This window comes from Dermacentor variabilis, chromosome 5 (assembly GCF_050947875.1).
Source record: "Dermacentor variabilis isolate Ectoservices chromosome 5, ASM5094787v1, whole genome shotgun sequence".
Lineage (NCBI taxonomy): Eukaryota > Metazoa > Arthropoda > Arachnida > Ixodida > Ixodidae > Dermacentor > Dermacentor variabilis.
The window spans coordinates 27,591,003-27,612,918 of NC_134572.1; the positions used below are offsets into that span (position 1 = coordinate 27,591,003).

The following is a 21,916-nucleotide window of genomic DNA, read 5'->3' on the forward strand; positions in this document are numbered from 1 at the left end:
CCTTTTCTTTAATATTTCCTACAACTCAATTTAACCACTGCTAATTTTCCAGTGCTTACCTTGGCCCCTACCTTCTTCCCAAACTGTAGCCAACCGGACTCTTGAATGGTTAACATCCCTGCCGTCCTTTTATCTCTCTCTCGCTCTATTGTCTCGGATAAATATATATATATATATATATAATATGAAACGACCGTACAGACATTTAAGCAAGATTTCAGCGTTCTTTTACAGATATGGAACATTAGGCAATAGTCACCTGTAAATATCATATTACTTATGCTTATTAAAAGGCCAGTTCAACCCTCTCCTTTAAAACGTATCGTTTTAAAGATATATTAGCGCAGTAATAGCCTTCCCATTAGAATGTACTGCTTGAGGTAAGCTTGCGACAACGCGCAAGAGCAATTCGTGAACGACTTTTTCTGTTAGCTTATCGTCTCCTCGTGAGGTCGTGGAGTCTCCACTCTCGCCCAATGAGGCGCAGAAGAAGAGAAACTAGTAAGTAAATAATGTAACCGGTCGAACAGGGTTGTTGTATAGAGCGAGGGCCCATGAAGTCACCGACGGCGGTCTTATGCGTCGCCTCGGCAAGGTGTAACTAAAGGAAGCCGACGAACCGGTTGTCCTGCAATATAACGTTGCGACGGGTCATACACCATACCTGCTATTATCCGCGTTCAAGGAGATGCTGGAGCCATGAGGTGGCACAGCCTGCTCCTGTTCTCATAATTCCCAAATGCGCCCCGAACGATGCAAAAGTTGAAGGAAAAGCACACACACACAAATACAAAAAAATTAGAAATATTCAAGAATTCTACACACAAACACGGCGTACATGTTAAGGGGAGCATTATCACTCAACGCCACAGGAACAGATACACAAAAGCAAATGCATACACTCATGCAAATGTAGCGTCGCCGTCTTGTGTCGGGTGGACAGGAATTCAGGCCGTGTCTCTGCCCGTTTTACTTACACTCGGCTCCCGTATTGAAGGCAACAAGGTTAGCGCTTTGCAGGAGTTCCAAATGCAGTTGCCTATACTGGAGCGAACGCTGGGGAACGTTTGAGAGAGGGACACAGAAATCGTAAGGAAAAGACAAGTTGGCTAATCATGCTGAGCCCAGTTGGCAACCCTGCACTGCGGAAGGGGAGAAAGGGTATGAATAGATGAGAAGAAGAGAACAAAAGTTCATTGCCTGCACGCACACTATGAAGCGTTCAAAGTTTCATCTTCAGCTTTGATATATGCTGATATGCCTTAAATAAACGAAGCAGAGCGCTTGTAGCTTTGTGCATCGGAGACGTGGAGGCCGTGATCTCAGAATCGTTTTCTCTGATAGGCCCATTATCTCACTTTCTCAAAGTGGTGCCACGGGGCAAGCCTGAGATGTAGCTGTTTGCCTGCTGTACGCCTAGCATTCTGCGCAGGTAAACAAAGGTTATATATTAAACCGCTCATTCATATAGAAACACATACTGCAACATATATTAAGAGTATGCACTATGGAGACAAATGTATCGGAGGAAATAAAGAGTGTCTTTGTGGCGAGGGACCAGCGCAGCTCCAAGGTCCAATTACACAGTGCCACTCAAATTAGCGGCCACGTAAATTCGAAGCAGATTTCCGAGTAGTTATCGAGTTCCTAAAACGAGTGTACATGTATAAGACAAGGATAAAGTTACTAGTGGCTTTCCACTCATTACGCAGTGGCGATTGATTCAGTGGAAGCTATTAGGGGCCGAGGCAACTAAGGTAACGAGATAAACTGTAAAGAAAAAGAAAAGTGCGCATACAATACAGCAATGCTGAGGAGGGTTTCAATTTAACTTTTTAACCTACGGCTCGCTACGCTACATTTTGGTAGAGCAAAATTAACACAAACTGTGCCTTTCAGGTCTCTTGTCGAACGCACCCGCACTCTTTAGGCCAAACTTAAGGAGCAAGTTTTGGCCGCCTGCACTCTATCCATCAGGCAGTTCAGCCTAACTTTCACAAGCTGAAGGCAAGATCCACGACTAAAGTGAAGTCCATGTACAGTTCCCTGTGTTTGCTTTTACCGATCGTGAAGGGAATGGGTTAGCGAATCGTGGTGCTTTTTTAGCCTGGTCATGTTAGTACATAATGAAACATGATCTAAAAAAGAAAATAGTACAACAGACGCGAAACAGTAGACAGACGGGACACCACAAGCGCTAGCTTAGAATCAGGAATGTCGCTAGGAGTTAGGTTGTTACTTTCCAAAAAGGACGCTAATCAGCTGTGTAAATGTGGGACATCAAGAAGCATCAGAAAAGCAATGAATGTACTAAAAGTGAGCTTGGAATCTAAATTAAATTTGTCTCCTAAGCTAAGAAGAACAAAAAGATTGGAATTGTAAGTGCAGCTTTATTATATCGCATGTGACCGAGCTGTTTAGATTGAGATTTCTGGCACCGTCGTTCTAAAGCGTTATCGTCACTGGTTTCTGCTTGAGTCCGCAAAAGAGAAATAGAGAAAAAAAAATGGCTGTGGCTTAGCTAAGGTTAAGCCCAGGATGTGAAGCATACTAGCCTTTATTTTAGTTGTTGAACCACTGTTTAGCCTGGTGAACTGCTGTTGCTTGGCTATATTTGGTTCGGCTAGACGAAGAAACAACTCATGCAGGCGAGCGCACGAGCTGAGACCCGGCTATGTAGCTACGCGGCCGCAAGCGAGCGCACGAGTTGAGCCTCCGCTTTTGCAGCTGTTATGACGTCATATGGTAGCTACGCGGCCTCGCGCGGCGCAGCAAGCAAGAGCGTGGTTGTGCGGCTAGTATGCTTCGCATAAAAACTGTGTTTCTTGTTTGGTTTGAACATGCCTGAGCAGTATGGAGCCAGTTTTTTCACTGCATTTCTATGGTGACCTTGTGGTGACCGCTCGTGCCTCTACGTTGTGCTCTTTCCGGTGTTTTAATTATTTTTAAACTCATCATTCGTGCTTTGGGTCATCGTTCTAACATACACAAAATTTTCAGAGTAAAAAGTTATCAAGAAATGTTATGCTATAAGAGTTTACAGCAAGACCTCTGTTCTAGCTGCGTATCAGGATTTGATGTACAAGACCTCTGCCCTTTGCTGCAATGCATCAATTCTGAAGTAAAGCTACAAGGACAGACGGTTGTTACAGTGTCTCAGACGTTCTTTTGTTTTCTTGGGGCGGAGGAGGCTTTACGTGCGCAGGCGGTTCAACGACGCTCAAGGTTCTCGCACTCTTGTACAAGAATGCGGTTAAGATTGAGGCTATCAGCAACTTATACATGGGAAAAGCGTTTTATATGGCACAGCAGTGGATGTTGTTTTGTGTTCCCTCTCTCCCTTTTTCCGCCCTTGCGGGCTATATCCCACGCAGAAAAACAGAAGAGGCCGAAAACAAAAGCGAATGTTTCCCTGTAATATCACTACGTTGATAATCCGGGTTTAAATGCAGGCGTGATATAACGATGTGTCTGCACTGATCATTTCACCAACAGCTTTATTTTTTCCGCGAGATGGGTGCTGCAGTTTCAGGAACACAAAACTAGCACCGATAATCCGCTTAGAGTAAAAGAAATACACTACATACAGAAAACTTGACATATGCTTGTAAATATATACGCGTAATGTTCTACCATTTAGGTTGTCTTTTCTTTTCCTAGCTACGGTTTTGGGAGAGCGTGCTTTTCAGCAGCCCAAATTTCCATACTGTCGCAGTTAATAAACAAGTACAAAAAACGCCAAAACTCGCCCTTCACTCTCTCTACAGAAAAATAATTATTGAGCAAAACAAAAATAGGGCACTCCCTTTTATGTTCCCTAATTATACGGTACGGTAGAAAGCTTGGAGTCGGTGGTTTCTAGTGACCTACTATGTGCGATGGTCTCAGCGCTGCGGATGTCCCATTCTTGTCGCGATTATGAACTCAAAACCACGGGCTCGCCGCCTAGGCGATTACCAAGTGGAGCTGCGGCCTGCTCTGCCGCGATCACTTAGTGCCTGCATGCAGGGGACCGAGAAAAGCGAGTATTCGGTTCCCCGGAAGGCTGCACGGGGCCGGCGCTGAACGGCAGGACCGTGGAAGGGGAAGGCGGGGACGCCCCGACTCATTTCTCAGGGAATTAGGAGCGGCCACGCTGGGCCTGGCTTTTGTCCGAGCCGCCTCGCTTACTACCAGAGCAAACGCACGCCACCGGAAGGGAGGCGACATTACCGCAACAAGGAGTACAAAACGCCCTGCCTGCAGAAACAGACATGGGGAACAAGTCACTTCACTCTCCCTTCTTGCTTCTACATCATCTTGCTTACTTCTGTCTGAATGCGTACGGAAGGCTGGGTGGGCGCACTGCTGGCTCTGCACCTGTCTTGCGGTGCTCACCTATAGAACTTCTCATTTACCTTGCGTGGTGTGAACAGCAAAGCACGTGCTGGTCGCATGTCATTTACTTTGCTTGTGCGACGGTTCGCAGACCTCTAGCTTTTGCTAAGATGGTTGAAAAATGAATCATTACGCTGGTTGCACGTGACATTAACTTGGAGCAATAATTTGCACACGCGCAATCGGCACTTCATGAGACAGATTTGTTTTCCTAAGTCTGGCAGGCAGGCGTAAGTCAGCCGCGAGCAAGCGTCAGAGCCAGGGCAATGTATAAATTCGGGAACTGGTGTTGGTTTTTTAGCCAGTTTGAGGCGTGGCTTTTTGGAGATAAGTTTCGACCTGTGATGAGCAGCAATAGGAGTGTCCAAATCGCACTCTCAGAGACGTATCCATTGAAACAGTGCGAGCCAGTCTCGAATGTCATGATTTTGTGTATACTGCAAGCACTGGAAGAGATTGCTGGAACCGGAAGTACGTCATGGTCAGCATGTTTTGGACATAACGTGTTCTGCGTTATTCAGCGAAAGCGTGCACGAAAACAAACGTCACGCGATGTCTAGGAAAAAACATCGCGATTGTAACTGTAATCTGTTTATATAATGTAATCCACGTGGTTGTTTAGATGGAGACACATAGTTTCTCAAATGTTTGCAATAAAGAATGTTTAATTACGTTCCTACTATGTCTATACGCCTCTCGCAAAGCAGCATATTGATCAACATTCGCCGCACATTACATTTTCGTTTCCCATTAGGCTGCTGCAGTTCACTAGGACGTAGGAATACTCAGAAATATTCGGACAAAAAATACCACGAATTACACGAAGTGTCCGGATAACTAAAATGCGTTATTGCTATGCTTTATTCTTTTTGAAGGGAAGATATCTAAGGAGAGGGAACCATCAGGTAATGAAAATGGACACTCTTTAGGCTTCAGGGTATGCATACGAAAAATAAATAAATAAATAATAATAATAATAATAATAATAATAATAATAATAATAATAATAATAATAATAATAATAATAATAATAATAATAATAATAATAATAATAATAATAATTGTTGCTGTTAATATTATTATTATACGAAGAAAATAAATAAATCAAAATAAAAAGAAACACGCGCACAAACTACAACATATAAGGTACATGAGATCGCTTGGCATCAGCCTTAAGGTGCGGGGATTCGGACCCAAATTAGCACGTCTACAGAACAAGATATAAATACTCGCGGTTACAGAAATAATTTCTTTCTCGTCACCTAAAGGGACTCCTTACAAAAACAATCACAGAACAAAATAGATAACGAAAGCGAAGTGTAGATCAAATAAAGTCAATAATTAAATGATGCTGCCTGTCTCCCCAATGACATCACGAACATGCCAAACAACGCAGATCATTTACCATACTGGGGCCTTTTGAATAGATGCCGAGTGGGTGGCCGTCCTGGAGAAATTGTTCACACAATGGTACAGCTTTCCGCTCTGCAAGTTTCGACGCTCGCGGAGCAAGTAAATGGGAAGGTCTTGTGGTTTCCGATATCTTCGTTCGAATGCGATTGCTAATGGCGGACCCTGTCGTTCTCGCACTCACACAGCTGCTAAAGGGAAGGCCATACGACGTGGTTATCGGGAAGTATGAGAGGTCTACATTTTTCTCCGTCCAAAACCTGGCTAGTTAGCTAATGCAACAAAGTGAAAACGCTTGTTGCCTAACACGCTTGTGAAGAAGCAAAATAAAGGAAATTGCTTTTTATTTATTTATTTATTTATTTATTTATTTATTTATTTATTTATTTATTTTAGTATGATATGTGAAATATCGGCAACACATATGTCCCCAATGTACTCTCTACAACACTATATTTATTAATGAATTAAAGCTTGAAGCGACATGTAGGAAGGAAATTCTCGCTATAAGTAAGCAGTTTCCTAATTAATGAGGAGCGGTTATTCAAATTGAGAAGCAAAGCACAAATAATACCACTCTGTGTAGAGACTGGAGCACAACAAAATGCTTATTGAGCATGCATGGAGCAGTCACTTTTGAACGCAAAGATAAAGCAAGTAATACCAGGCGCCAGAGAGTTCAGTCATTCTAGCAACAAATAAATAAATAAATAAATAAATAAATAAAGAATACAACAAACAGAAAAAAAAGAAACTTACTTCGTAAGAGCATAACACCCACACGCACAAAAATTGCGCTTGTAGGGACAAGAATTGAAGAACAAATAATAATAATAGCGAGTTAACGAAGAAAGAATATCAAGAAATAGTCAACAGCAAGTAAAATAGAAACGCCTTTCACGTTTCATAGTTTCTTCCTAACCCGCCGTGGTTGCTCAGTGGCTATGGTGTTGGGCTGCTGAGCACGAGGTCGCGGAATCGAATCCCGGCCACGGCGGCCGCATTTCGATGGGGGCGAAATGCGAAAACACCCGTGTGCTTAGATTTAGGTGCACGTTAAAGAACCCCAGGAGGTCAAAATTTCCGGAGTCCTCCACTACGGCGTGCCTCATGATCAGAAAGTGGTTTTGGCACGTGAAACCCCAAATAATATTTTATTATAGTTTCTTCCTTGTTTTTTGTTTATTTATTTATTTTTACTTTTTAAATTACTTTTCTTTTTAATATGCGCTTCTCTCGACTGCGCAATGACCTAAATGTGGGACTTCACGCTGCAGAGAATTCCCGCATGTAACCTGCCGATGGTTTAGTCTAATGGAATATTCGCTTGAAACTTTCTGCATGCACTTTCGGCGTTAGGAACATGTATAACTTGGCGAAAGCATTCAGCTGAAGTTAAGGGTCAGTTGAATTAACTCACAAAGACGAAGCGATATTACCATGACATGACATGTCCATGATGAAGCATGTTCGCCAAACTACCTTTAACTATTCTCGCAGAAGCTATTGGTCAGCAGAATTAGTTAATTCTCTAGATAGGCACGCTTGGCAAAATTGACATCTCAGGTGCAAGAGCACGTGCAGCTATAAAATTCAACGCGCGAATTAGCAAAATGTACTCTCTAAAACTTCACTTAAAAGCAAATCTCAGCGTTATGCTAGAATAAAGGCTTCAGCTTGAGCCTAGAGCGTGGCCTAAAGGTGTCAAATTTTTTTTAAACTGCCTACTATATGCGCGGAAATGTTTCAGTAACCACTACACTGCATATTTCTTGCTTTTAAATCTCACAAGTTGAAAACACAGAAGCCACAAAAGAAGAAAAAGAAAGTAAACCGTTCTCCACTCCTCTAATAGCCTTAAGAGGGCTGACAGTACGAATGAATGAATGAATGAATGAATGAATGAATGAATGAATGAATGAATGAATGAATGAATTTTATGCTGCTGTGCATTTCTCGCTCGCATGGCGGCCGGCTGACACATTCAACGCCGTGAAAATACTAATATACCAAGCGAAAGAAAACAAACCATGCACATTACGCAAGATAAGATATGCTTGTACCTACATTTACATGCACCGCAGCTAAAGTCATAGCTGTAACTTGCATTCTAAGAAACGGCTGTAAAAAAAAGAAAAACTGAAGAAAAGACAGACATTGTATGCCTTTTTTTTTCATGTATACAGAAAAAAAAGGCTTCATCGCAAAGTGTTTTACAGATTTCACTATAAAGTCAGTAGGATATGAAAATGGTATACAAATAACAGACGTCTTACGCCCTGTTGAAAGTATATAGAACAGGCACATGTGCTATGAAGGTTACGGTGAGAGCCTATAAAATATGTGGTGTTTGATGTAAGCTGCGGCAGCACGCGCCCCGTGTGTGTAGGTGCACACACTGCTTCGTTTATCTCTCCCCTCCTGTCAACTTATAAATCCCAGCACTGAACATTTTCCCCGTTTTTCCGATGTATAAGTTTCGGTAATGTTACACAAATTAACATTAATTTTATTCTGTTGAGGCAGAGCACTGAGCGTGTGTAAAACACAACGTACGAGTAAGCATATACAGACATATAACGATAAAATTCCGTTCAATGAGAAAACACGTAATCTGGACACTTTTCTCCTGCACTTTTCTATTACTTGTTTGAATTTTTTTATTGAAATGGTGTTGATCAGATTACAGAAAAAGCCAAAACAACATTCAATTGCAGGGGTTTCCTATATGACTACATTTATATATATATATATATATATATATATATATATATATATATATATATATATATATATATATATATACGAAATTCACTATCACATCTGCGATATTTCCCCTTCGGCGCGAACTGCGGCAGTCACACTCGCTTCCCACACCTACGTCGCCTTAACTTGGCCGACAGAAAGTTCTCAGCGAATCCCTACATTACCAATGCAGGGGACAAATCAAGAAGGAAAGAAATTGAGTTTAACAAGGAGAGAACAAATTAACTGTTACTCTATGGACTAAGGGAAGACGGGAAATTGAGAAGAGAGGAAAGCGCGTACGACAGGAACCACGTGGTCCTCGCTCTAGAGCACAGAGCTCGCGATGATTGGCTGCTTTCGGAGGAGACGACGCTGAACTGCCGACCACTACAGTCGTGACAAGTGTAGAAAATCTGATCACTATCACTCTTTCTCAAATCAACTGGCTTATTGATTGATTCATTCATTAGGGCGAACGTCCTAAAGCAACTGTGGGACATTGAGATACGCCACAGTGGAGGACTCCGAATTAATTTTGATCCCATGGGTCTGGCTAGAGTGCACTTAAATATTGCGCCACAAGCTTTTTTTTTCTATTTTGCCTGTATCGCAATGAAGCCGCCGTGGCCGTCAACCAAACTCGCGACCCCAAGCGCAGTTGCAGAACGCCATGGCCACTGCGCCATTGCAGCAGGCCTGGTCTCACTGGCTTGTGCAAAAAATACTCATAGTAATTCCGATCACTTGCTCTAACCACAGTAACATTTTTTTTTTACTCGACAGCAGTATAGGTCATTATCCGTGTGTTTCGTGCAAGTTTACCAGGCTGAACGCGTACACTCAGACGTGACTGCCCACCTAGATGGTTCGACATCGCGAGCGTCCATTATTACGCAACAGAGTTGTGTAACACGTCTTTGAAACGAGTTCCTAATCCACCCTGTGTCTTCGCAAGTGAGTTGAACGGACCATTTTGTCCGATCGTTTTCCCTTAGCGGCGTCCCAGTGAAGCGTGCCGAGAACTGGCCTACATCATTATGCGATGCATTGCGCTTTTCAAACGAAATGTCCTTTCTACAAAGTTCGCATCTCATGTACTGCGGATTTAGCTACTACTATCGTCTGTTTATTATTGTCTTTGCTTGTTTAATTCAGTGCACCACACGGTGGTGTTTACTTACATATGTTTGGCCTTGGCTGCCATTTTTCTGCACCGTAGCGTATCGTCAACGCAACCTTACGCTTCGACTGTTTTTCTTCCTTCGCCATTCACGGTGGTGAAAGTGGTTACGGTGTGCTGCTGCTTAGCATAGGGTCACGGGTTCGAATCCTGCATGCGAATGCTGCATTTAACGGGTGGAAAGTTGAACAGCAGCTAGTCGAAAAATGCGCAGCCCTCCACTGCGGCATCTCTCATGGCCCCTGTGTTGCTTCATAAAATTGTAGTCGATCAGTTGATCAATTTTTTTTTATTTACTAGGTGCTTCTTCTGTATCCATTTGCGTCGTTTTTTATAAAACGAGTTGATAAAGCGACAAACCACAATATATTAAGAAGTCACGATTTAGTACAATGTTCCCTGTATAAGGTATCTTCGAAGTACTTTGTTTAATGACATTCCATGTCTTCTGTTGTGAAACAAACAACAATTGCTGTTTCTTTTTTTCTCTATTTTGCCGCTCCGCCCTACCCCTCCTCCTTTTTTTTCTTTATGTAACACTCGAGAATGTCACTAGGGCCTATAAACCAATGTCCATTCAACTGGGCGAACTGAGACTGATTTTACCAACTGACATTCGCTCGACGATATTATGCACACTCCGTGCCACAGACAAAGGATTATGGCTTATTTCTGGGCTAACGCTACCTGTGACTTTAGCCAACCAAACAATCAACCATTCATCCGGAACCTTCTTGGTCTTTGAACTGCTATGTGCGGATATACAGCGCGACTTTGGACGAAGACATAAACCGAAGAGCACACTAGGAAAAGCGCTGATAAGGCCGACCGCCAAAGTATTAGTTAACTCACATGAGTTACGGTAGCATGCCTGAGTTAACTGATGGCACTCTATTCCTTCGCTATACATTTATTATTTTGGCCTTTATCTTTCTTTCTTTTTTTTCCGACGTTTCTTAATCCGTGGAGTTTAATTTTTGATGATTGGAATAGCTGGTCCTTCGGTGGAACGATTCTCCCGCGTTCAAAACCGTTCGACAGACAACAACGCTCGAATTCCTCGCCGTTGTCTACAACTAGCAGGGAGCCCGTTTCGCGAGGGCCTCCGGCAAGCGACGCTTCGACTGTGCCGCCCCGCCTCGGACGTTCACTTCGCCGGTTCTCCCGTACCGCTCCTCCCAGTGGCGCGCGCTCCAAACACCGCGCCGCGGCAGTCGGGGGCGCGGCACGGTGCCGGTCGCATCACGGTGGTGGTCGCCGCGGATTTCTCCTCTCCCGCTCCCCGTCGTCTCACGGATTATTACGCGGTCCGCTGGACTACGCCGCGCTCGCTTCCCCCTCGGCGGCTGTCGCGGTGTTTGTTGGTGGTGTTGGAGTGGGCATGCCCTGCGCCGACACCGCTCCGTTGTCCGGCGCGGCACATTGCCGGCGGACGCTGTCCCCTCGCAGAGACGCCGTCGTGAGCAGGCGGCGGCCGGCGGAGCAGACGACGCGGCGTGACCCACCGTTCCTGTTTCCGGCGATGATGCTGCTGAGGTGAGCGAGAGTGCGAATAAGCGGAGCGCTTTTCTCTCGTGTCTGACACCGCGAGCTGTATGATGCTGCGCTTGTGGTCGGGCGTGTCAGTCACTCGCAGCTGCCGCTGGCCGTAAGCCGGATCTGCAACGGCAGCTGTCGTGCAGCCTCTCGAGCCGGCCGGCGTCTCTGCCTCGTGGTGGCGTCTCTTTGAGCAGATCAAGAGGCAAGAAGCGTGAAAAGGGAACGCTAATAAAATACTGGTTGACGTAAATGCCGTAATCATCGCTCGTAGCGAAAAACCTAGTCATTTCCTTCTATGGCGCTCAAGCCCACTGTGCTTGAGGAGCTTATTGCACCGAGTTTTATTTTATCATGCTCGGTTATCAGGAGGTATCCAAGTACGAGAAGAGCACTTGTGATGTTGAGAACAGCGCTAACGAGGGAATGAGAGTAACAAAGAAATTTATGTCCTTTTTTTTCTTTGACGTAGTAACAAATAATACTGCCTTTAAATAGGAGGAGAGTACAATTGTGTACCTTAATTTATAATTTTTTTCCTGTGAAAAGGCTAAAGTTGTGAAGTGAGTAGGGTGCTAGCTACGACGCTACAAGGAGATTGTAGATCTTATCTCCACGTGTCGAAGGAGTACGTAAGCAGTCAGTATTGAATGAAGTGCTCACTTATCGAGCTCTCTTATTTGCCCTTGGAGAACATGAGGGAACTCTGTACGCGAACAGAGAAATCTAGGTCACCAAGTCTTTCGCACACCCTTTCAATAACATAAGTACATTATCGCGGGGCGACATTCCCTCTAAGCCATTACACGTAAAGGGCGTGGTATCTTCCGTTTTCCACATGTGTGCTTTTGTTGGATTTCTTATGTGTTTGCCGGTACTCATGATGATTACGGACCACATCAATGAGTAATTGAATACTCCGTCTCTTTTTTGTGTGTGTTCTAGTGGCCTGTTACTTCAACAGAATAGAGAAGTAACCATCTGTGCCTCATTTCATTATGCGTATACTGACATCGAAGTTTACGAATAAACTATAGTAACGCTAACAAAGTATGCCGATTTACCAGTGTATATAAAACTTTCGTAACCAAAACAAAACCGCCAGCTCGCTGGTACGAAGAGAATCTGGTAGCCGTTATGTTGCCAGCCGTTACGCTTTTGTCAGCCATTATTCCAGTGTGAGACTGCGAGTCTTAACCGCGGGCACTGCTTCGCGATACCGATAAGCGCCTGCGAGGGCGCAGCTGTCACACACTCGCGGGGCCACCAGTAAAAAAAAGGTGGGAGCCTTGTCGTTCTGCGGGCGCCGCTGCACCAGGCACACGGTCGGGCGCTTTCTCGTTTACTCGCTGGGCGTTTGATCGCGCATGGTTGAAAGAACACGTCCATTTTATTGCTTTATGTGTTCTGATGCCTCTTTTTACGTTGTCAGAAGAATCAACTAGTCTGGGGCAGTGGCTAATAATGAAATAAATTGTGGCGACTTGTGGCCATATTGTGTAACGATGATTTTCATTTTCTGTTATCTGTACCTCCTCCATTGACCGAGTGGTGTTACATACATAAACACACACACACACACGCATATATATATATATATATATATATATATATATATATATAATTGTGTGTGTGTGTGTGTGTGTGTGTGTGTGTGTGTGTGTGTGTGTGTGTGTGTGTGTGTGTGTGTGTGTGTGTGTGTGTGCGTGTGTGTGTGTGTGTGTGTGTTAGAAGCGGAGGCAAATCACCATCGAAAAATATTGTTCTTTCGTTTCGCTGATTGAGTTAGCTTTTTGGCCAAATTCTACCAATAAGAAACCTTGAGTTGGATGAGACAATTTCTAGCGACAGTTGCACTAGCCTTGTCTGCGTACATATTAAAGTTATGTGTCTTGAGTTTTTGGTTTACGTTACAGCTTTGTACATTGTTCAACCAATAAAGTGGTGAATGGAGGAAGACAGATATGCGTATTAATGGCAGCATTAATGCATTTATTCATTCTGCACGTGTCAGGTGTTAGTACAGGCGCTGCCTCCTTATTTCCTCAAAAGCAAAATAATTAGTCAGAAGCCTGTTTACGTCCCTGTTTGTTTTGATTAATGCTATGCATTGCATTAATCTAATTTACCTTACCTATGCTCACAAAATAGGAAAAGTTGTCCTTTAGAGCGGACAGGAATGGAGTCACGGGAGACAGTTATAGCGATGAAAAAACGGTTAGAAATTGCGGGCCCAGGGGCAATGAAGACGGATAGGAACAACAAACCCGCGGCGGAATTAAATTCAGCCGAAAAGAACTCACTCGCCATGACAAAGAATAATTGAGATGCAGGAGTTTCGAACAGTATTCCAACCGCTACTGCTGCTTATACCGTTCAAGTAAAGTAGTAAGCAAATTTTAATCAAGAGTGATGACTAATATTGAGCACGTTGTGCGATTTCCAACACGTCGTTGGGTCATAGTACGAGAGGCTATTTAAGTAAAATGAATCAATCATTTCTCTTGCAGCTAAAGTGGTGAGGCCGAGACACGTTAAGCGGACGACAATATGAAAGGCAACGCCCGGCCTGCATGTGAAACCGGTAGTTCTTATTGTTATTTCGCTGAAAAAAGAAAGTGAGATTCCTTAGTGCGAGAACAATATAACAAACATCCTCGAGTGACGTTTTCGCATGCGCGTTTGAGAGAACCGCTGTTAGAGCACAAACTAAGTGTTCTCATTCATATTGGCGCATAGCGCACTGGCAACACACCTGAAAAAAATAAAAAGGAGAACCCTGGAGAGGATGAGCGGGAGATGCATGCGTTGAAAAAAAATGGCCCTTCCACATGGAAACATGATGAACGATTGCTACGACAGCTGGATGTGTGCAAAACAATTGTCATAGCGGCAGCTGTGTAGCGCAGGACAACGTTAATTTTTTTCTTCCTCTTTCGTTCGAAATTGAAATTGAAATGAAATAAAAAGAACTAAGTGCGCTATATATGTGCTTGAATATATATTACTCATAAATTATATGAACGTAGTCTACGAGAGTGCAAAACAAGCATGATTTTACTTTCCTCCTGCTTGTAAAGAGACATGCGCACACATACACGCAGACACTTACACGCACACACATAAGCGCAAATAAAGTCACGCCCTCAGTTAAATAAACCTGACACCATATATATTTGATGCGTTTTAGCAGTAAGTGCCATTCAAATATGCATGGGCACAATTTTCTAGGAGATCGGGTGTGCTTTTAAAAAGCGCTGACGTAAGGAAGCGAAGAGGGGATAGATAAAACCCAAGGCTATCTCGAAAATGGCAGTATTCGAAGCTTTCGAGCTCCTACCGCTTGCAAGAATGTGCAGCCAATGCCTGAATAATACAGCGGCAACAGTTAACGTTCCTACTGATTTCCAACAGTGTTAGCTCCGATGCCAGCTTGCAAGTCGTCAGTGTAATAAATGTGTTACGGTCAAGAAAGGCGGAGTCGAGAAACACGCAAAAAAGAGAGAAGAACGCAGCACAGCTTAGACCCGGAAAAATAAAGCAGTGAGGAATCGGTATCTCAGTGCCCTGCATGCAAGCTTAATGACCAGTTGAATAAAAGCGACGCGCCCTTTGGGCTTCAGTTCAAACAAGGTCGTTAGTTCGGAAGCAACTCGCGTAAATATTCTTTCTTTCGCGTCTCAATCTATGAAGAGATCAAAACGACAACTTCAATGCGTAGCGCTCCTGTGCTTTCGCTCGGTCATCCTAATGAACTCGACCATGCCAATGTATTCCTCTCACATTAATGCCTGACGTGCTCGAGGAAGTTCAGGCAGAGTAGTATGTAGCGTTGCTTTGAACTCTAATGATTTAAATTGCTTAGAAAACTCGCTTCCTCTATAAAATATTTAATATGCAATTTCTCCACTTGTGGCGAAGCGGATGAAAACATTACATTCTTGCTATTGGGCTGTCCGCTTTATGCCCGGCCAAGGAAGAAGCGGCAAGAAGTGTCGGAATTTAAAAAAATTAATCCTTAATTGATACATGAATCGATATTGTAACATTGTAATGTGCTGGCGCCTGTCTGTGACAACACTTCTATGTTTCTCGTAAGAAGTGAAGTGTAGTAACCGTAAACATGTTGCTTTCAGCCTGGTACACCCAGTGAAACCCATATCCTTTAAAACCTTTATCCTAGCCTTAGCTTGTCTTTTCCTACAATTATGCATCTGCTCTCGGCGTTGCAAGGGCGAAGTAAGGCATGAGAAAAACGGCAGTGCATCGTTTGACACGAGGCATGATTAAAATTGTGTATTTCAACATCCCTAAACTTCCCAGTGGGTCATGAAAAAGCGTGCCGGATTAGTTTTGACCACCTGGGGTTCTGTGGTGCGCTTCTAAGTACGCGCGTTTAGAGTTAGAGTGCTAGAGCACTCTACAAAACTAAAGGCGATGTGTAGATATGTGTTTACTTTCATCCTATGCAGCGTGAAACCTCATGTATCGTTTATTTTTCTTCACCACGAAGGTCGCAACATTAATCTCAATAAAGTTTCATGTTTATGCGCTACAGCATACACAGGCTACAACTGAATGCAAAGACGACTCAGGCGGATGCACAGTGCGAGACGTTCATGAAGCAGTGCTGCGGGGAAGATTGCGATGTTTGATGCATGTCCAGGGCAGAATGGGGGTGACGGGTGTGTATGCACGTAGCAGCAGGGCATTTATCTAGCTAGATTTACGTATCCTGTACCTCTTGTGTCAAAGCGGCGCATAACCATTCTGGAGGATTGGTCGAGGATGGGCACACACCCATTCACTCACTATAGTGGTACATATGTACCGAATGACTAAATAAAAGAAAACCAACTTAATCGAGGAAGGAATTGGTTGAACATAATGCATCATTCCACGAAGAGGTCGGTGTCCTTTAGAAATAGCTATAAGCCTAAATTATATAATAATTTTTTAAGGAGGACATTATTTTAGTTTTATTTATTTATTACGGAAAAGAGAGGTGCACTTACTAGCACTACTTGGTAGGTGAGCATATATAGTTTATATAAGTCTGTTAGTTGGTGCTTGAATTTATCGCACATTTATATATTCTTTGTATATATATACACAGATATATCCGCCCAGATACCGACCAAACCAGCAGCAGCCAAAAGCAGCCATTTAAAATCCCGGAGGGTAGGCAGAGAAAACTCCGCTTTAAAAGAAATAGACTAAAATATAGTTGGGAGCGCGAACTTTTGCCCGACAGCCTCTTCGCCGCACAGCGCGTGGGGGATGGCGTTAAAACAGGTCGACGCGCGCGGTTCGCTTGTATTCACAGGCGCCATCCGCGGCCGCTTTCGTACAAGCTCCGGCCTCTGTGGGAAAAACGGTTTTCGAAGCGCTCGGAGCACGCACTTTCGGCTTCACTTTTATGCCATTGTCTTCGCCCCTCATGCTCCGACGCAGCAGTGTGACCGCGCTGCGTTTTCTGATCCCATTCAGCACGCCGGAGCGTTTATTCTCGCCAAATTCCTCTTCGCATTTGTTCCGGCGAATGGCGCAAAATAAACTTTCACAGAGCCGAGGCGGAATCGGTTCAACAGCGCGTGCAGCACCTGAACCGACGGACAACAATGGAGCAGCTACGGCGATCAGTGCGGCCTTGCTCTGGAGCGCGTAACACAAGCGCGGAATGCACAGTTCTGAACGTATATGGTTGTTACGCGTGCGTAGAATGCTCTGCCTGCATTCATGTATTCTACGCGTGATAATGTTTAATAAAAGAAGAGCAAGCTGCCATTTTCTTTTCAATAGATCCACTGTTACTGAACAGTAATTTCTTTTTTTCGACCTGCTGTGGAAAGAAACTTGGCAATGGTAGGTTTTGGGCCAGCTGGGGTATCGAAGACCGAGTTACATCCGAAAAAGAAAGAGAAATGTGACAAAACATTTACCGAACGTACTACACTGGCTACACAGACCAGAATAAATAAATTCCACGGACGGTCGAGCCCAAAGGTAAGAACACATTTCAAATATATAAGCCCACTTAAGGTGCGATCCTAGCCATCTTCCCTTTCAAGAATAGAATGAAAGTGTTATAATAGGTGGCGATGCGAGCAAAGCTTATACTGACATGCTTCTAGTGGTACATAAGCTTCGAACTTCTTGGCTGATTCCCGCTGTGAGTTATCTAACAGCAGTGCGAATTGTGTGCCAAGTTTTTTCGGAGTGAAATAATCTATTGTAGGCTTGTTGTTAATTTGGTGATGACGCAGTTTGCCCATGATGCCATTGTCAATGCCATGCAAAATTTTGCGCCTACAACAATGCTGACGCTGTTCGAAACTTTCCTTCTCTTATTTTTATTTCCGATCAGCGTGTGCTGGACATAACTGCTACAGAGACGCCTCAAAATTTACCTCAAAACGCTATTCCGCTTGCGTAGCGAGATGCCCAACTCCAAGTTACTTCTAGGCTTCCGTGTTTTATGCAGTCTAATATTGCAAGTAATGCATTTACAGCAGCACAGTTTTGGCTAGCGAGCATAAATATATATGTGACCTTAAGACCCTATGGATGAAGAAATCGTGCTAGCATGTTGGTAAATATCATAGACTTTATCCAATCAGGCCATATTTCAATTACTTCTGCTAAGCGGAACTTCATTCACGTCTCAACGAGATTAAATAAATAACATCTAATTTCATTAACCGCAAGACACTTGCCGTGAAGTTCAGCCATGTATGCTGAATAGCAAAACTGTCTGTGCTACAACTACGCTGTATGGCCCAATTTTAAATGGAATATTTATCTGGCCGTAAATACATCACTACTGAACTACTTCTTGGACTATGTGCTGACCGTGAAACAATATCTGCGTGCTCCCATATAGCGCTTTCGAGAAACTATTCTGTGTGGAAACTTGAATCAATAGCTCACCGCTTCAGACTTCGGCACTACAATTCACTATTCACTATTATTTCAGGAAACAACTTTAATGTTTCAATTTGGTTTACCATCGCAGTTACGAACGTTTATTCATTCGTCGTCGGAACGGCTAACACTGCCTTATGCAATTTTTGTGGGTGCGACTTTCTGATCCGCTGCGCATCCTACAGCGCTGAACGATGTACTTTCCAAGCTATTCTCAGCCGCTAGGTGACAGCTCGCTCTCTCAGAGGAAGAGATAGTGGGACTTTGGCCTAAGCGCTCTTACGGGAACAAGGCCACAAAAATTTTGTAGCGCTTCTTGAAGATGACTGGACTGTATGAAAGCTTGTGACTGTCAGGAAATATTCCTTCGCGAGTGTGTTACGCCCTGGCTACCTCCCTATATTTTTTATCTTTCTTGCTGTCATCTATCTTTCCCCTTCCCTAAGTGTAGGGTAGCCAACTGGGTACGATTTTGCTTAACCTCCGTGTCTTTCTGTCTGTTTTGGACTATGTGGCAAAAATGCCGACTGACATGATGTAATAGGCTGACAAGCGTGCGCACAAAATAGTTTACAAACCTCCATCCCATATCTCGGCTGTAAGTGATGGCGGAATACTAAATGTGCATTTCCTTTAAGAGTGAACATAGCATTGCGAACAGCGAACGTTAAAGATCCCCTGGTGGTCAAAATTAATCTGGAGTCCCCCACTACGACGTGCCTCGTAATCAAATAGTGATTTTGGCACGTTCAATGTACAGTGAACGTCCATATGAGTTTGTAGCACGCGGTCGCAACATACGACTTCACAACAAGTCCAGAACACAGTGGTTTACACCGCGAGTAGTCATATGCGTTTTCCGCGTGCTACGTCGTATACCCTTTATATGCCGGCCACATGTGTATGAGGCAAACACAGCTGTCTCTATGGCGCTGCGCATCACGGACGCCAGAGACATGCAAACACACGAGACAAGGGCAAGGAAAGGCCGGACGTGCGTAACGAGGCACAACTAGCGACCGCTTATTGCCCCGCTTTCGCAGGCACACGAGCAGGAGAGGCTCAGAGAGGGGGAAAGGGTTGCATCCAGTCCGACGAGCATGATCAAAAGCGACAGCGTTCCACAGTCGACGTGCAGTGCCGGTCTTCCCTTTAACTTCTCTGCTTGGCTCGCAGCTGAAGCGAGCGCGCCAGCCTACAGCTGCGGGTTGCCCTTAATTACCCTGCACCGTCTCGTAGTGTACTAGTTCCGAGCAACATCGACACTGCTCTACATACTACGTGTACCGAGCTCTGACTCATGTAGACGCACCCTTTGCGGGCAGTACATGTGCTGCACGTTAAGAAAATAAGAAAAGTCACAGTTTCGCCATAAGGGCGATGCAGTGAATGTGATAGCAACATGTTAGAATACTACACGAAGTGTAAGACTCGTAGCTGTAGTAGCAGTATGAATTGAAGTAAACGTAAGCCGACTAATTAAAAGCGAGCCATTTTGCTAAGAGTCCTCTGTTCGAATCCTGCCATCGGGCAATGCGATTTATGTTTATTTGTTAAAACCGTCGTGCTTCTTAGCGAATTTACCACCAGTTTCCGTATTGGACCAGAATGCAATTATGAATGCTAGAAAATGCATTCCCGATTTCCTACAAAATTACGCCCATGCATATTTGAATGGCGCTTACCATATCTGGAATCGTGTATTCCGTAGGTAGTGCGAAGCCGTGCCAATAAAATTACATCATTTTCAGGTTTGACCTTTGTTATTGTTTCACACTTTTATTATTTAAGTCTGAAAAGATTTAAGATAACAGGCATGCGTTGTCGGTGTTTTGCTTCATGACATTTGTTTGCGGAATGCCATTCTCAAATTTCTGAGGAATAACTTTGTCCAGAATGTAAGACCTGGTAGGAGTAATTTTACAGACAGAATGGTGTGGCAAATATGACCTACATACAGCACAAGTCAAATAGCCTGGCATGGCATATAGCATACATATGCCTAATTATATGTGGAACCTCACGGTGACGCCGACAGTGACGACGATGACGGCAGAAATTTGCTTGGGGTGTCCATTTATTGCTATCGATATAAAAAGAAGGGATAAAAAAATCGGCAGTGGCTTAGCTCAGCTATGCCAGGATATACGTAGCGTAAAGGTACGGTTATGCTTGGTTAATCTCTTGCCTTGCTTGCTAACCTTAGCCTATCCGGCTATGGCCTTGTGAGTGAGCATGCGCCCTCCTCGCGCATGCTCAGTGCCGCGCGGCGCCGCAATCGTAAATGCAGTAGCGGGCGCACACGGCACCGCGCGTCTGCGGAGACTGCGACGTCACACCTCTGGAATGCTCCGTAGTCGGCGGTGGCGAGGAGCGCGCGCTGGCTGCGGCCGCGGCGGCGGCGAGGACGATGCAGCTGCGCCTTTCGTGACGTCACGCGGCTCTCGCGCATGCGCAGTATGGCAGGCGCAGAAGCACGCGAAGCTGGGCTGCAACCCGCGTAGTGTAGCTTTACGCTACAAAAGATCGCTTAGAGGTCTCACGTAGCGGGTTAGAATTCAGATGCCTGTTTACAACCGTGTAACTTGGAAATTAAAATGACACACTATGTGTCACACTATGTATACGGTCCTTGTGTTTTATTAATTCGTGGTTGTGTGTATTGCGTTGTTTTTCATCACGACAGAGGACATTAACAGGGAAGAAATGCGCAAATTACTGGGCCCTAAACTCAAAGATGCTATGTCAATTATAGTCATCGTTGAATCCTTGTTGTAGCCTTGTATCCGAGGTTGTAGCAGGCGGTTCCAGGTATAAAGACAGTTATGAACAGCTATGACGAGCGAGCACGCCAGGATTCGTTGTACGAGCATACTTTTGTGATTCCTAGAACGTGGCTTGGCCTTCGCATAACTCGAACCATTGACCAAAGCAACACATGGAATTCACCTGCGGGGTTCCTTCTCCATGAAAGCAGGCTGATTAATTAGAGAAAAACAGAAATTTAATAACTATTGCCGAAACTAAATAAAAAAACGTACAGGATACTTTCTTTTATGCTAGTTTCGCATAGTCTGCATAGCATTGCAAGTCGTTCTTTCATGTTGCGATTCATGCTTGCAGGAAACACATATAAAGAGTAACGACAGGCCACTTCAAGAGCACGTCTGTGTAAGATATCAGGTAGGCGCCGTGTGCCTTATCGAGCAGTGTACTCCAAATGTCAGAGCAATCGAGGTGATGATTAAACTACGCTTGTATCTCTCGTTTCTCATCTGTCTCGGCATGAGCAGAGAGGCACGCAAGAACATCTGCCTTTGAAAGTTTCACCAGATGACACTCTCGTGGGAAAGCCGCATCGGCTTGTAGCTGCAAAGCAGCGCTTATTCTTCAGAACCCACGTGGATTTCTTTCGTGAGACTATTCAGCGCTACTAACCGTCTTAGTCACGGTATGCGACTCACTGATTTGTCTACGCGACTTGCTTTTGCAAGTTCTGTCCAGTGGAGGTAGGGGGGAAAACAGCCACCGACGTTGATGTGAGGGTAAATTGAGCGGCCGCGTACTCAACGTAGCTTCATTTTACTTCGATGCAGAGTACTGCTACACACGACCACTTTGCTTAAGGGGCTATACCATTTTTTTTTGCCGGATATTTGGCGTGGCGCGTCAGGTCCCCAATACAGAAATATTTTTTCCTCTCTCGTAACGTTTGCAGCCACTAATTAATTAGAGCATGCG

General features: G+C 44.3%; 1 protein-coding gene across 1 annotated transcript in view; it reads left to right on the plus strand.

Annotated features, from left to right (window-relative positions):
* Positions 1-10,697: 10,697 nt before the first annotated feature.
* Positions 10,698-21,916, plus strand: part of LOC142582379 (uncharacterized) — a 48,407-nt gene continuing 37,188 nt past the window's right edge. The window contains exon 1 of the mRNA XM_075692029.1: positions 10,698-11,251. Within this exon, the coding sequence (XP_075548144.1) occupies positions 11,097-11,251 (155 nt within the window). The 5' untranslated portion in view covers positions 10,698-11,096. The remainder of the gene's footprint in view (positions 11,252-21,916) is intronic.